The sequence below is a fragment of the Tauraco erythrolophus genome, chromosome 6 (genome assembly GCF_009769465.1).
Source record: "Tauraco erythrolophus isolate bTauEry1 chromosome 6, bTauEry1.pri, whole genome shotgun sequence".
Taxonomy (NCBI): Eukaryota; Metazoa; Chordata; class Aves; order Musophagiformes; family Musophagidae; genus Tauraco; species Tauraco erythrolophus.
The window spans coordinates 35052835-35068819 of NC_141470.1; the positions used below are offsets into that span (position 1 = coordinate 35052835).

A 15985-nucleotide genomic window follows, 5' to 3' on the forward strand; every position below is an offset into this window, starting at 1 on the left:
TTCCTTAGGAGAGAGACGTACCTAGTTAAGCACCAGCTTAGGCAGGGATCTTCTGTAGGCTTCAGCTTGCCTGGGAGAATGGAGCAACAGCGGGGCATTTTAGGAGAATAGGAATTAGTATAAACAAAGCCTTCCTCTAGTTAAGCTCCAGGCATTTCCTCTTTCTACTACTTCTTCATCCATGTTTCTGTACAGTGCTGTGACCTACTTGAGTTGCTCTTCTCTGAATGCTTTTTTATTTTTATTTTTTAGTATAACTGATATTATGAGAAGACAAGCAGAATCCAGATTAGATGAATTTTGCCCATGTGGAGCAATCAAAATCTGCTCATACTCAAACTGCTTATTTTCATTAAATTAAGAGATAACATACCAACCATATACTGTCTTTTTATTGTCATGTTATGTTTGGTTTTAACGTAACGTTTTAGGAGCAGACTGTCACTGGGAAGAAGTTCATTCACATGCCAGAGTACCTAGCTTCAACCTCCAAAAAAAGGCTAATAGGTTATAAAACTTCCATCGTTTAAGATAATAAATCATTATTACAATAATAAAGCAGGAAATACACACAAATTAAACAGAAACATCAATGTGCGCTTTTTACGATTAAGGGGAATCATCAATCATAGAGGCTGCCTGAGATTAACGAGGAGCCACTTTTTCAAACATCCTGCAGTAAACCCAGAGGAAACCCAGCTGGAACTGCAACTAGTACATAGGCATCAGACTCTGAAATCATCCTCTGTCCCCACGTCTTCATCTTTTGTTTTAGCATAATACCTGCACCTAGAGTCATTCCTGACTGGTTCAAGTTCTGCAAGTGAGCCAGAACTTCAAGTCATGCCAGAAGCCAAATATAATTCCCACAGTGACGTTCTTCCATGTATAGAAATCCTTCTGATCCCTCCCAGTCCCACCAGAAGAGAGATCCGCTGCTGGTACTATAAAACTCCACAAGAAATGGGACTGAATGCTACTGAATAATGAAGATTCAATTAATATTTTTTTCCTCAACCTCTGTTTGTAAAGATTTAAGGACAACCCACAGTAAATTCAGACAGAATTCACCTGCATGAGGACAAATGGGTTTAGCTCTTTCCTACCCTTGAATTCATTTTTTTTTACAATGTAATTTGAAAGATAAGTTAGTTTGAAGCAGTTCCACCAACACTGAAGTACAACGTAGGGCTGCAGAAGGAATTTAGAGCCAAACCATGTCTCGTGTTTCTAATTTAAACCACCGATTTGCAGGGCCACAGTAAAAATGCAGGTCGATCTTTTCTATTCAGCACAGGATGGGAAGAAAGGGCAAAGGAGAAGAAGAAGGAACTACTACCATTAAATAACCAGGTCTCTTAATGCTACTTTTATGGCATAAACAAAAGTCTAAATTGCAATGTATAAGAGAACATAGTTTCTATATTCACCCGCACTGAAATATGAGTTAATCTTATTTTTAAAGCCTAAGGAGATGACCAACTGCAATCTTGTGACAATGCTTTACAGCTATAGGCCATCAACTGAAACTCGGTGACTGTCCGTGCATTCTCTCAGCTTACTGCAGTTAAAGGACAACAGGAATAAAGTAGTGTGGGTAGCAGAATGCATGCAAACCCATTTTACTTTGCATTGGAAGGTGTGACACATACTCGGCTGCACTTTGACTCAGCTGAGGTAAGTTAGCAGCTGAGAGGTGGTAACTCCTAACGACTCAATTATGACTGTAAGCACTTCTGTTATCATGCCTCTGATTACATAGATGAGTGATTCCCAGCAACTGTACCTGAAGGGTTTTTGGATTACAATTTGTTGATTAATGATTGTAAGTCATATCACGTCTTCAGAAAGAAACCACAACAAAGCAGTAAAACTTTGTATTCTATCATCGCGGCAATTAGGAAATGACAAATGGAGATTCTCTTAAACTGATATATAGAGGCCTTTGAATGCTCCTGCTGACAGTTTTCAACCCTTTTGTAGTCTAGATCAAGTGATTATGCATATGTCATTCAGACTGAAGCTTCCATAGACACATACAGTCTCTGTAACACTGTTTTACTGAGAGATTTATCTTTTGATTAAAAAGCTGTTAAAATTTGGCTGAACGTTATTATGTCACTACTTCCCACTTGTTGAAATATAGCATCGAAATTAGCACAGGCTGACATGACCACTGTTATCATGAAATCTAATTGCTCCATACACCACCGCAATCCTGCATCATGCAGAAACAATCACAGTATCATTTCCCCTAATGGTTAATATCGTTTGTTCCAGGCCCTATACTGATGGTTCACTTCCTTCAGGCGTTCTCAACAGCCAGAGAAGCCTTTTTTCTTCCACGAAAGCATTGGGGTGCAGACTCCACTACTGCTAGAAGCACAGAGTTACCAGAAATACAAACACAGTGCGCAAGCGCAAGAATTAAATCCTATTTTGAGGATGCTCATTTTCCCCTCCAATGTGTGTTAAATTAGTTTTACCAAGGTCCCTCCTTTTTCTGTGTCCACTGCTTACCTGTCCTGAAGTGGATGTGCTACATACTATCCTGACTTCTGGCAGGTTAAGGAAGATAAGCTCATTTCTCACCTTTCAGTGTATGTGGGCCTAACAGTCTTTTTCATGAAGGGTCTAAGCTGGAGAATAAACTCAAAACCAGAATAGACTGAAGGAACAAAAGGCTTCCCACAGCGCTGTTGGCTGGTGAAGGGGATTACAGGGTCTATGCTGGAGTAGGTCCTTAAAAGACAGCTGAGACACGAAGTCCAACAGCAAAATAAAGAATTAGAAAGAAACTGCTCCAGCTGTTCCATTACTGCTCACGTGAATGGGAATCAGTGAGTTGAGTGGCTCTATCAACTCCTACACTAAAGTCAGAGACAGCCAGGGCTCAGATCTGGAGACACAGTCCTATGGCTGATGGACTCACCGATGCATGGTTGGCCTTGGGCCTGAGTTGCAACTAAACCATCAGGTGAGAACTATCAACTCCTACCAAAGTAAAAACAGGCAGATTTCACTAAGCTTCCCTGCATCAACAGGACTGTAGATGGGAAAAGATACATTGTGCACTTCGCTATCTTGATAGGCCATAAAACAAGAATAGAACTCCATCACCTTTCAGGGATATGTTTTAGTCTTGGGGCTTCTCACTTGCACACCAGTCTCAGTTGGGTAATTTACTCTGCAGTATGCATAGACAAGGACTAATTGTTGGAATTCACTTTCCAGATAATTCTGGCAATACCACTACTGTTATTTGTACTCACTGCCTTTTTGCACATCTAAAATTCACTAACCTTCACAGGGTCTACACAAGGGGTCAAAGTCAGAAGATCTTTCTCACACCATGCCACATAGTGCTTGAGTTTCATAAAGAGGCCAAGTAATCTCCATACAGATTATTCCATAATGGTAACAAAAAAAAAGCGTTTTAGTAACGATTCCCAAATATTGGGGTCTCAGAAAGTCAGAGTGCATTGGTATTAAAAAGATATGATATTAATTTATGAATTGTCCTATTTTAAAAAAACTATTAAAATTAACTAACATCACTGTTTTAATGATCCAAGACAAACTATCTCCTCATTGAAGCGAAACTATGTAAATCAGCCTACAATAGGTTTGCAGAGCATTCAGCTGAAAGACTAAAAGCCTAAACATGTCCAAGTGTTATGATACTTTCTAATCTAGTTAAATTCATATCATGCTGCAGCACTTCACTAGGACATGCACTATTCTGCATTAGGTTTAAAACTACAAGGAGGAAGTGGTTTAGAAACTTAACAGCTCCTTCATTTGTAAGCTCACAGTTCCTACAAAACAGGCATATTTGTGTTCTTACAGAATATTCTTTTTTATTTTTATCAAGTCACCTGCAGGTCCAACCTTAAGCATAAGTATATACATAAATTAACAAATAAACAAACAAAACCCAACCAACAGTCTTCGATCTCTGGGGGCCCCTCAGTTCTCTTGGTAATTCCTTCAGTGTTTTTTCTCTCAATTCGGCACCAGGACTGAAAAAAGGGATTTGAAGGGAGAGAAGTAACAAACTACAGAACTGTAACACCCTACAGAACTCTAGGGTGAAGAGCAGGTCAACTCGTTATTTTCCCCATAGGAATATCTTGAAATACTAAGAAAGGAAAAAAAGTTGCAAAATAAAAATATATTCCCATATTTTAAAAAAGGGTAAACTGAGGCTGAAAGAATAAAATTATTTAATCACAATCTAACAGGAGAAAAAGGGCAAAGCAAAGAAGCCAAAGATTCCAGCTTCAAAACCTCTGCCCCTAAAGTAGGAAAATCCTATGCAGCATGATATGAATTTAAATAGATTAGAAAGTATCATAACACTTGGACATGTTTTAGGCTTTTAGTCTTTCAGCTGAATGCTCTGCAAACCTATTGTAGGCTGATTTACATAGTTTCGCTTCAATGAGGAGATAGTTTGTCTTGGATCGTTAGCTTAGGTTTCTCCAGTCTCCACAACACGAAAGCCTACTTCTGCTCAACAGCTTAAAAGAATTCAAGATCACAGCAAAGATGAAAAGGTCAGACTAAACTCATTGCTCACACCGTGCACTAAAAATATACAATGCTCTGACAAACCCCTTGATGAACACAAATGGCGGAAGATTGAACACTGGCCTCCCCAGAGCTAGCGCAAGTTTACAGACAATTTTAAACACAAAATAATTCTGACTTTTCCAAACAAATATTTGAAAGTGCTAGCTGAGACTGAAGAAGCCCGAGACAGCATTCCTTTTCTTGCCTGACACTTCATGCGCACTGGGAGGGGGATGCTGTTCTTGTTCAGACTCACACGCCCCCGAGCATTTTCCAAGAAAGATGGGGTTTGGCTTTGATGTCTGGGAGAGGAAGCTAGAGCTTGCAGCTGGCAGACATATTAATAGGAGGGGCACTGGTGAACTAGAAGGGACCTCAAGTAGGTCATACTGTCCTACCTCTTTGCAGCACCCAGATGTAACACACAAATTTCACTGTCCAGCTAGTGCTCAAATACACAGGCTTAGAATTAATTTCTAATTACATAAGGTAAAATTCAGTCATGTGAACATTGCAAAAATAACAAAAATTGTACAGCCACAGCCACACATAACTTGTTTAGAACATCAATTAACAGTCACACAAAATATTTTGTTGTGGATATTTGCACTCCATTTCTACTGTTCACTTAGTCTAACGTAGCTTAAATCTGTTTTTTTAATTATTAAAAAAATATTTTAATTGGGTTAAGGGCTTCTTTTTACATGTTTAAATAATAGAGAATTAATTCTTCAGGTCACATTTTGAAACCTAGTGACTGTCCTGGGCTGATCTGACCATCTCTGCAATCTAAAAACTTGAAGGCATCTCAAAGTTGTCTTTGACTGGAAGAGCTAAACAGAGGCTATTTCGTATAACGTGAAACAGTAGTTAGTATTCGCAACACGCTCCAGTCTATCCCCTACAATGACAAAGCTTGCGAGAAGACTACATAAGAACGGTATGACTACAAATGAAAATGGAGTTTGCTTCCTAGGGAAGAAGTGACAGCCTTATGTGCCTAAGAATTTGAGAGCTGCAGAAAAACATTATCAGTCTTACTGACCTCCTTCAGATGGCAATCTGGCATGTATGTAAAGGCCAAATGAATGCAAGGACACAGCCCGCAGGTACAGAAACTTTTGTATTTTATTCAGCACTTTAATTTGTAGCAAACTAAGCATTTTGTTTTCTGTCTTGAGCAGAAGCATGCACAGATCTGGGAACTTAACTGGACATAACCATTTCCTACAGGTACCACCAACACACACAGTTCAACGGTTCTTACACTGCTATGTAAGTGGTGGGATTTTACAGTCAGTGCTGCTCTTATAAAACGTTTAACATTCTCATAAAAATCTAATATTTTTAGGACACAAGTTTTCATGCACTAGATTACGATTTTGCAAAAGACAAGCTTGAGCCTGAAACAGCTTGACAATATCCTTTCAGCTTGTTCATGAGATTAACTTTCTGTCACCCATCAGATGAACAGCTTCCTTGGTTTCTTGCCTAATCTAACACATAACCCAAGCAATTCCCTTCTAAAGCACAATCAGAAGCAAAACCAAAATCCACTGTAACATTCCATTTCTTTCTAATAACACACTAGTTTGAAATTTTCATTTCTGCCTCTAAGAAAGATTGCCCTTTTAGCAAACCATTTACAGTGACGGGACTCTGATTTCAGATAGGATTTAAACAACATAGTAGACATATACAAACCAAGGGGTCTGAGTTGCTTACACAACTAATAATGTGTTATGGGGTCCTTTCACATCTAGGTCACTGGTTCAAAATCAGCATTAGATGGTGATGAGTGAAAAGGAAGAATGAGGTAAGAACCCAGTCATGAATCTGGCCTCTACACCTACCTCTGCAACATATCCGCTTTGTACACTTGGGCTACTCACCTAACTACACTTTCCTGGAAATTCTACAGTTATAAAATAGCAGTTAAGTATTACGAGTATCACATTAATCCTAGAAGATTATTCATTAAGGATTCTTAAAGTACCTAAGATTATCAGAAGATTAAAGTAGTGCTACTTTCAGGTTGTTCAATAGCTAGCATGAAAAAATTAGGGGGGACTTTCTCAGGACAGGTGAGCACCTCGATGTTAAAAGGAAAAACACTGGTCACACTTGTATCTTTTGATAGCAAGATAAACATGAAAATAAAAAGCTGAAGGGGCCCGAAATTCTACTTTTTCTCGCAGGTAGACAGCATGGGTTAAAACTGAAGCAAACTGGAAATTGAAAAGCAGACATATTATGGATAAGACAGCAGAAGGAGAAAACCACGCAGTGTGGAGATGCGCTGTGCTCTCCCATTATACAATTCACATTTACATGCTGTGTCAATATCAGTCAACAGACAAGGGAAGGAAGGGAGAAGGAAAGACATTTCTCATCCCTGCATCCCTTGATAAAACTTCATTTACCGAAGGAGCCTGCACTGCTGCTGTCTGTGCTGTTCTTGTTCTGAGGCTAAACAAAGGTTTCCATTTTCCACAAGCGTCATGCTGCTACATTTTACCACTTCAGATCCTTAACTGAAAACAAGGAAGGAGAGAAACAAAGGAAAACAATACACACACAGAGCATCAACACATTTTAACTCATTTTTGGCTTAAAAGATGAAAAATAACGGTGGTAGAGAGTTTAAACACAACATGATAGCCTCATTAATAAGCTGTAACTGCTACAAAAATCATCATAACATCTCTTACTCAGTCCTGATTTCAGAATACTATTGATCTGTGGCTCATACATAGCACTAGGAATCTTTCATATTTGCAGCAAAATTTAGAAAGATTACAACTATTCCATTCTTTTTGCAAAGACTCTTCAAATATTTTAACAAGAACAAAATATGTTTTACTGAGAACATATTTTGTTATTACTTCCACTTCATAGTCAGCTACACCTTTCTTTTCAGAGGAAGCTCATAAGATCATACAGAGCAATTCCAAAGGAAAAGGACAAGTACTGCGATCAAAAGCATTTAATGAGACAATGTGCAACAACTTCGTGCCAAGAAGGAACTCATAAAGATGAAAAATGATGCCTTCCTCTTCCAAATCTATTACTAAATTTCAACTCTTTCTGACAGAGGTAGGGAGCGATATTCAAGGAATGAACTCCAGAGATACTTTGGCAATGGATGGAGCCAACAAAAGCCACAAGCACAATTCCAAAATTATTTAATTGGCTGTGCTTTGCCCAAGCTCCTATTGACACAATTATGAAGTAAACACATCAATCAGTGTTAAGGCATTACACTGAAGTTATTTGCTACTCTTTGGCACTCTGTTTAATCTATCTTCAACCTCTTTCTCTTGTCCATTGAAATGAGTTGCAGAAATGACGTCAGTTTTAACCACTGCTTAGTTGGTTTTGCCACCAAGCTGTTCTTGTGTTAAGACAGACAAGCTTGAGAGGACTGCTTGTGATCAACCAGAACAAAGATACCACCAGAAAGTCCAACATGGGCAAAAAGAGGGGAAATACTCATATTATACAAAGTAAGAAGTCTACATGCAATTATCATGCCTTTGCAGGAAAGATGAGCATTGCTTTACATCATGCATTTAGATTTATGTATGAACTGAACTCTAAATAGCAAACGTCTCTGCCATCTGTCCCTGACTGAGGTTACTCCGACTATTTTTTGCAAGTGAGGAAAGCTGAAATTATGATATTACTTTGCAAAGCTTGATTCAGAACTATCTTTTCTTCTTAGCACAATAAGTCCTCACTATTACTCTAAAAATGTGTGCTTGTCTCTAATTCTGTGCAGAAAAAAGCAACATGAAGATGTAAAGTAGTATATGGCATCACACAAACCCTCATATTACATTTACACAATATTAAGAGCTGCAGTTGGAGGTACTGTATCTGAAAACCAGACAAGCATAATGCAAGGGACAGGACTGAGTATATGCTCTCCTTCATTTGTGACCAGCTGTTTCTCTTTGAAACTGATAATCACTGATAATCATTAGATAAGATCAAACTTGTAGCCTAGCCTGTGTATCAACTCCAGCAGCAGCTTCATGAGAAAGAGAAAAATCATGCTCTAAATGCATGTGAATGAAAGTATAATACTGAGAAAAATGTTATAGAACTGAACATGGCTTGGAAATTCATTTCCAGCCCTTAAAAAAGTGTCAGACCCTTTAAATTAATACACTTACTTTCCTTTTTTTTATAAATGGATTTTCAAAGAAATTGAAAAAATAATTTTGTTCCCTGTTTTATGTTAGACTTGATAATCAGACTCTCACAGACCCCTGTATATCAACAGAAGACTGCACGTTACAGTGTAGATTTGTGTCAGTGTAGAGTTTCAGTTCTGACAGAAGGGATCTCTTACCTTCAGACAGGGACAAATCATCAGCTGGAGACACCAGGTCTGCCTGGATCGCAAGACTGTTGCTCAAGGATGTGGTAATCTGATTAGTCAAGATAACCTGCGAACAGACAGGAGAAGGGGGAAGGGAAATGAATTTTCATAGCTACTGGAAAAGCAGAGAGCAGCCCGGGCAAGGACTGGAATCCTCCAGGCATAGCATCCAGGCAACCCTCTACTCTGACCTTCAGCAAATTCAACACTCAAAACTTTGAACTACTTGCAGAAACTGAAAGAGATAATTACAAGAAGTGCAGGAAAAGGGATATTGTTAAAAAGATGAAACATTAAACAATAGCATGTTGATACACGGAGCAGCCTAAAATGAAACTACTGTTCTGAAGAGCATCATTCTTCAACGAACAATTTGATGCTCCTTACAAAAATCATTATTTTCTTCATCAAAAACAGGAAATCTATTTTCCTAGTAATTTCCATACAGCTTACATATTTCCTTTTGCTGAAAGACCGTGACATGGAGAAGGGTGCTGTAGGGATACATCCCCACTGGTCTGGAGCACAAGAGTACTAAATTTCACAGGGCTATCTCTACACAACAGGATTTTTCAGTGTTTTTCAGGATCACAAGATTCTAACAAACAACAGACTGTAGCATCCCACACAGTGCTCTGCTCTGACAGCATGAGCTGGTCTTGCTTGCAAGAGATGAACAGTTTCTCGCACCTTTGAACATGTACTTTTTTCTAACAGAAAGCATTAAGGAAAACACTGCAAACACTACAGAGGGAAGAGCACAGGTATAAACACAATTATCTCCTAATGCTCTGGATCTCTAAGCAGCTGCAGTTTCTGCAATTACAATTGGTCTCCACTTTGCAAACTGACAAAAACTACTTTTTTTTTTAATTTAAAAAAGAACGAAAATGATCTTTCTACTTGCACTGAGAACAGACTCCACTCCAAACAAACTCTCTTTGAAATTAATGGCCTGTCCTCAGCTATATTTGACACAGGAGGAAGGGAGAAAGGAATCCTGCATGGTACTCCGTGGATCCGGTTTCATGATGCTACAGGAATAAATCAACAAATTGTCATTGCCAAAAGGAAGAGGAATATCTCTGCTCTTCCCTCCACTGCTCCTCCCTCTCTCTGATCATGGCTTCCTCTTGCTTTCTAACACTCTCAGTAGTATATGACACACTCTTCATTTTCTTTTTCTATTTTGAGATCTTACAGAAGCTGTATCAGATCACAGAGTCATAATCACAGTGATGGTGCTGTGGGCATTGCGTCCTCACCAGGCAGCATGATGTGAACTACCAACAATGTGATGGAGTCTGTGACCTTTACCAAGACCACAACTCTTCCTCCCTGCTCACATCAGCCCACTCATCTCTGTGCTTGTAAACAGGCACTGTGATGCCTGAGAGCTCTATGGACTGTATCAGCAGGACTAAATTGAAAAGTTTGTAAGTCAAATCTTCATCTACTCAACAGGAGTTTGAGACCTTCAGAGCCCATAGTGATGTCTCTCATGCTCTTCTACTACTGACTGCAAGCTCTAGACAAACTTCGTCTGGCTACCACCACCCTGCCCAGCTTAACCATAGGTTGCACCTTTGGAACTGGACATTTATGACCACTGCAGTGAACACAGATATGGTAGATGACAGCCTTGTTTGGTCTTACACCTAGGCTAAGGTTTTTCAGGTACAACTTGCAATACCGCCAACAGCAAACACACAAGAAGCACATCACACCCTTCTGCTGCTTCCCCCAGGGCCCCTGCGTGCCTCTATAAGCACCCAAAAGCAGACAGGAAAGGACCTGGTACACACAACCCCTGGCAGCCACTGTTGGCTGTCCTGTTCATTAGATTACAACGTAAGATTCCATTTAATAACAAAGAAGAAAAACGTTACTTTTTCCCTTTCTTCTTGCCAGGGTACTTATCTTCCATTTTAGTGAGTGAGTTCACTCTTGTGATAGGATGAACAGGAAAACTGGTTCAAGGCAAATGCCAAGAGTGAGTAGCCAAGAGTCAGGAGGGATGAGGAAAAAGGATGCAAGACCTTTCCTTCTTAACATCATTTTCACTTTGTTTTCACTGTGTCACAAAACCCATAGCCTCACTTGTCCATTGAGGCTTTTCTGGCAACCAGGCATAAGATACATCAACAAACATGGCACGACACTGAAGCTTTTCCTCAATCTTTCCAGCACACTAGGAAATGTGCTGAAACAGAACACACTAACGAACTTACACACACACGCACACACGTACTGGTGGGGTATGAAGTTTTCATTGGCACACTTTTGCAATAATGACATTATTCACAAGTGTCAAGGCTCTGTAAGCAATGCAGTCATCCCAGACCTCTGCCAAGATAATCTTTGTACTGTGCCATCATGTATTTTATTATTTATGCATCACATTTTAAAGAAAAGCTACTGTGCTTAAGGATCTTTTTTAAAAAAGAAAAAAGACCTAATCACACTATATTTTATATGGCTCTCTTTCAAAGGAAACTAACTTTAAAGGCTTCAAAAATCAAAAGAAAAATGAATGACAAGAATAATGCAACTGCATTTATCTTTCAGATTTTTTGGCCTTCTCTTTAACCAGGAACTCCACAGCACTGTTAGCTGTAGGACTGTTAATCTTCTTCACGCTTTAGATTTAACTCAAGCTACATCTCTGAACTTAGATTTTAATTTCTGATACGTCCTTCAATAACTATTCAATACTAACAATATCCTAGACACCCCGTTATACTGTTTAAAAAGTGACTTTAAGAAACAGAGAGTCCTACCCAAGTAACTGTTCCTCTCTGGCTTGCTCTGAGGATGGGAATTAAGTGTATCCTTAGTTCCATGACTTCACTGATAGTTAAATATTTTCTTAAATACATGTTTAAATACTATCTTGAATAAGCATGCTTCCTCCGAGACAAAGCCATACGCATGTACAGAATGCTTATTTTGGAATTAACTGAAAATTATCCTCCATTTTGTAAGCCTGCAGAGCAAACACAGAGATTTGGTTCTCACATAAGTACAAGCCAAGGCTATTAGCTACGCACTAAATGTGGCTTCAAGTTCCCTGTCACACTTCTGCAGCCTCACTGACTGCAAAATTCTTCCATCGGGTGTAGATGCTCCTGGTCTCAAACAGCCAATATTCATCTTTGGGCACGTACTGTAACACAGTTTGAACCTCACTCCGCAGGTGTGCAGAGTGCTCCAGCTCTCGCTGGCTCAAACAAGCTACAGGTTGCTAACAAAAGGAAAAAGCTGGCCCTTACTCAGCTCCAGTTCTGAAGAAAAAAAAGGTAAGGCATTCAGATTTAGAGAACTCCTCTGAATACATACATCTATCTCCAAAACTTCAATTACATGCCTTTACTGGAAAGTACTAAGATTTCATTTATTTTTCCCAGAGTAAAACTTTCATGAATACTTTGGCAGTGAAAAGTGGTATTTAAAAAAGGCCTTATGTTTTCAGCGGTCTCCAATCCTACAAACATTTGACTTGAAGCCCTTAATGTTGATACTACATGATTCTAATGTCACATCTCAAGAACATATTAACTTTTCCCCAAAGTCCTCTTCATGAACTGGAAAGACATGCTTACACTCCATTCTGGGAAGATCATGGAACAGAACCTCCTAGAAGCTATGCTAAGGTACATGGAGGACAGGAAGGTGATTCGAGAAAGTCAGCATGGCTTCACCAAGGGTAAATCTTGCCTGACCAACCCAGTGGCCTTCTGTGATGGAGTGACTACATCACTGGACAGGGGAAGAGCTACAGATGTCGTCTGTCTGGATTTCTGTAAGGCCTTTGACATGGGTCCCCCACAATATCTTTCTCTCTAAATTGAAGAGCTATAGATTTGAAAGGTAGACTGATGGATGGATGAAGAATTGGTGCGATGGTCACATCCAGAGGGTAGTGGTCAACAGCTCAATGTCCAGATGGAGATCAGTGACAAGTGGTGTCCCTCAGAGATCTATATTGAGACCAGTACTGTTTCATATCTTCATCAATGACACAGACAGTGAGATCAAGTGCACCCTCAGCAAGTTTGCAGACAACACCAAGCTGAGCAGTGCGGTTGACATGCCTGAGGGACAGGATGCCATCCAGAGGGACCTGGACAAGTGTAAGAAGTGGGCCCATGTGAACCTCAGGAGGTTCAACAAGGCCAAGTGTAAGGTCCTGCACGTGGGTTGGGGCAATTCCTAGTATCAATATAGCCTGGAGGATGAAGAGATTGAGACCAGCCCTGCCGAGAAGGACTCGGGGGTACTGGTGGTTGAAAAGCTGGATATGAGCTGGCAATGTGCGCTCATAGCCCAGAAAGCCGACCGTATCCTGGGCTCCATCAAAGGAAGCATGACCACCGTGCCAAGGGATGTGATCCTGCCCCTCTATTTCACTCTCCTGAGACTCCACCTGGACTACTGTGTCCAGCTATAGGGTCCTCAGCACAGGAAAGACATGGATTTGTTGGAAGGGGTCCAGAGGAGGGCCGCAAAAAATGATCAGAGGGTTGGAACATCTCTCCATAGAAGAGAAAGATCAGGGAAGACGTTATTGCAGCTTTCCAGTAGTTAAAGGGGGCTTAAAAGAAAAATAGGGACAAACTTTTTAGCAGGGCCTGTTGTGACAGGACGAAATAGCTTTAAACTCAAAAAGGGTATATGTAGACTAGATATAAGAAGGAAATTCTTCATTGTGAGAGTGGTGAAACACTGGAACAGGTTACCAAGCAACATGGTAGATGCCCCACCCCTGGAAACATTCAAGGTCAGGTTGGACAGGGCTCTGAGTAACCTGATCTAGTTGAAGTTGTCCCTGCTTACTGCAGCTGGGTTGGACTAGATGACCTTTAATGGTCCCTTCCAACCTAAACCATTCTATGATTTTTCTAGCCTTTGAAATGGTTCAATGTATTCAAAGAGTTGCAAATAGGTGTCTGAGGGAACTGTTAAGCCTGAGTGTGACATGCAGAGAATACGCAGGCAGACAAAGGAGGTACGGAGTGAAACAGCTGTGTGACTTTCTGATGAGTAATCACATTTGTGCATGGATAGAACCATCTGAGTATCACACATTGTTACATTTGTGTGTGCACAGAATATAATGCTAGTTCTGATCTTAATGATCTCATATCTTAAAGTCACCAACATCACAAAGAAGAAGGTTAGAGTATATCCCTTTGGCCTGCTAGGTGCCGTGTTTGAAAGAAATCACCTCTCACTGCTAAACAGCACCTGGAAACAGGCTGGGGTCACAAGTCCAAGCAGACTTACTAGAAAGAGTGCCTGGCACTGAATTAGCAATAGCACTTCCTCAGCTTTTCACTGGAGATCTGCCATTAAAGTACAGATCAGATTTACTCTGTTTAGCACAGGAGACTTGCCAAATCCTCAATCTAAGTAGGTAAGAAAAAGTTGCCTCTGTTGTGGTTCCTTTTGACAGTTACTGGACAACATTACCAGACAAGCATAGCTTCCACTTGAGAAGTTCAATGCCAGTCATGAGTTTATTACCTTCCAGCAGAAGACTCAACAGTGAGAATGTTGCTACGTGATATTTAATGTTATCATATTAAAATACATAGTATTTTATAAAATATCCAGTATTTTAAGACAAGCTCCTATTTCAAGCATTAACTAACGGAACAAAGTATTTTTGTTACCAGAGGTACTTTCGTTATCACTAAGGCACTGAGAGTTACAAAAACATTACACCTCTCCACACAACTGCGTCCCGACATGTGCAACAGGTAAGGAGGTTGTGGTACTGCCTTCTGTTTCTACTTTGTGATGAACAAAGAGCGTAGGGCTTCTTCAGCCAGTGACTGTGCATGAATGGAAAACACCCTCCACTGCTAAAAGAAGAGAAAAAAAGAGATGAAAAGGTCAGCTAGAGAGCTCAGTAACACTGGAAACTTGCCCCACACAGAGTCCATGGAGTTCAGTGAACCATTGCCTTTAACCTTTCAGCCTATTCACTTGCGACTGGTTAAGCTAGCTATTTAACAAGTGAAAACTTACAGTCCTCAGGCTTCCAATTCTGACAGAATCACAAACACTGTAGAAATTCACTCGGATTCAAATTTCAAAATCGTTTCTGAGAAAAAGTATACTACTTAAAATACCACACAATTGACTGACCACACAATTTCTCAATCTTATGAAGATTTTTACTTCAGCGTAGCAACCTTAGGTTGTAAAATAACCCTTTCTAACCACTCAAAGTGGTTCTGACTTTACAGTCAGAAAATGTGGAGATAAACACAAGGAGACTGTGGGAACACATTTTCAAGTTCCTAATTTTAGACACCTTAAAAAAAAATGCCTACTCTTCTGATCACTCCAATTTTTATAGGTGCTAATACCTGGAAAAAAATGAAAACAAGAAATTCTTAAGGAAAATAGCCTTTATGTTCTAATCAGGTCACTGCTATTTCTAAGATTAATCCAGATGTCAACACCACATTTACATTCTCTTGAAATCTTTACAGTTTATTGTGAAAACAGAATTTCCATCCACTGACTTGACTTCAGCAGATACCAGTCTTCTGGAAGCACATTAGAAAAGTAAAAACACTTACTTAAGGTGCCTAAACTCCAAGCACCTCCATTTGTTGGGAATAGCACAGTTCCTGCATATGCAGAAAGCCCCTGCAGGCCCTGGGAGAGAGTTGGCCTAAGAACTGAAATATGACTGCTTTACACAGAAGAATAAGCAAACTATTTTCCGTTTGGTTGCTTATGCAGTACAATTTTCAAGTACTCCTCCTCCTCCTGCCCTTCCTAGGACCACACTGAAACTACTTTGTCATCCTTGTAAATCCAGTTGAGTAAATAAGTCATTTTCTGTAAACTTGTGGTCTCAGCCTCCTTGTTAGTTTATTGCAAAATTAAAGGGAGCTCAGCATAGAACTATCAATCAGTAACCAGCAAAGGTATAAAGTCTTCTGGAATGTACCAAGAGGTGAAAAAAAAACACACTCCCTCATGAAATGGCTGTTTGTTAAAAGA

At 39.8% G+C, this 15985-nt stretch overlaps 1 protein-coding gene across 1 annotated transcript in view; it reads right to left on the bottom strand.

Moving 5' to 3' along the window:
- The window catches only part of RAD51B (RAD51 paralog B), a 423330-nt gene that overhangs the window by 218797 nt on the left and 188548 nt on the right, over positions 1 to 15985 (bottom strand). The window contains exon 8 of the mRNA XM_086613448.1: positions 8933 to 9029. Coding sequence (XP_086469574.1) covers positions 8933 to 9029 — 97 coding nt within the window. The remainder of the gene's footprint in view (positions 1 to 8932; positions 9030 to 15985) is intronic.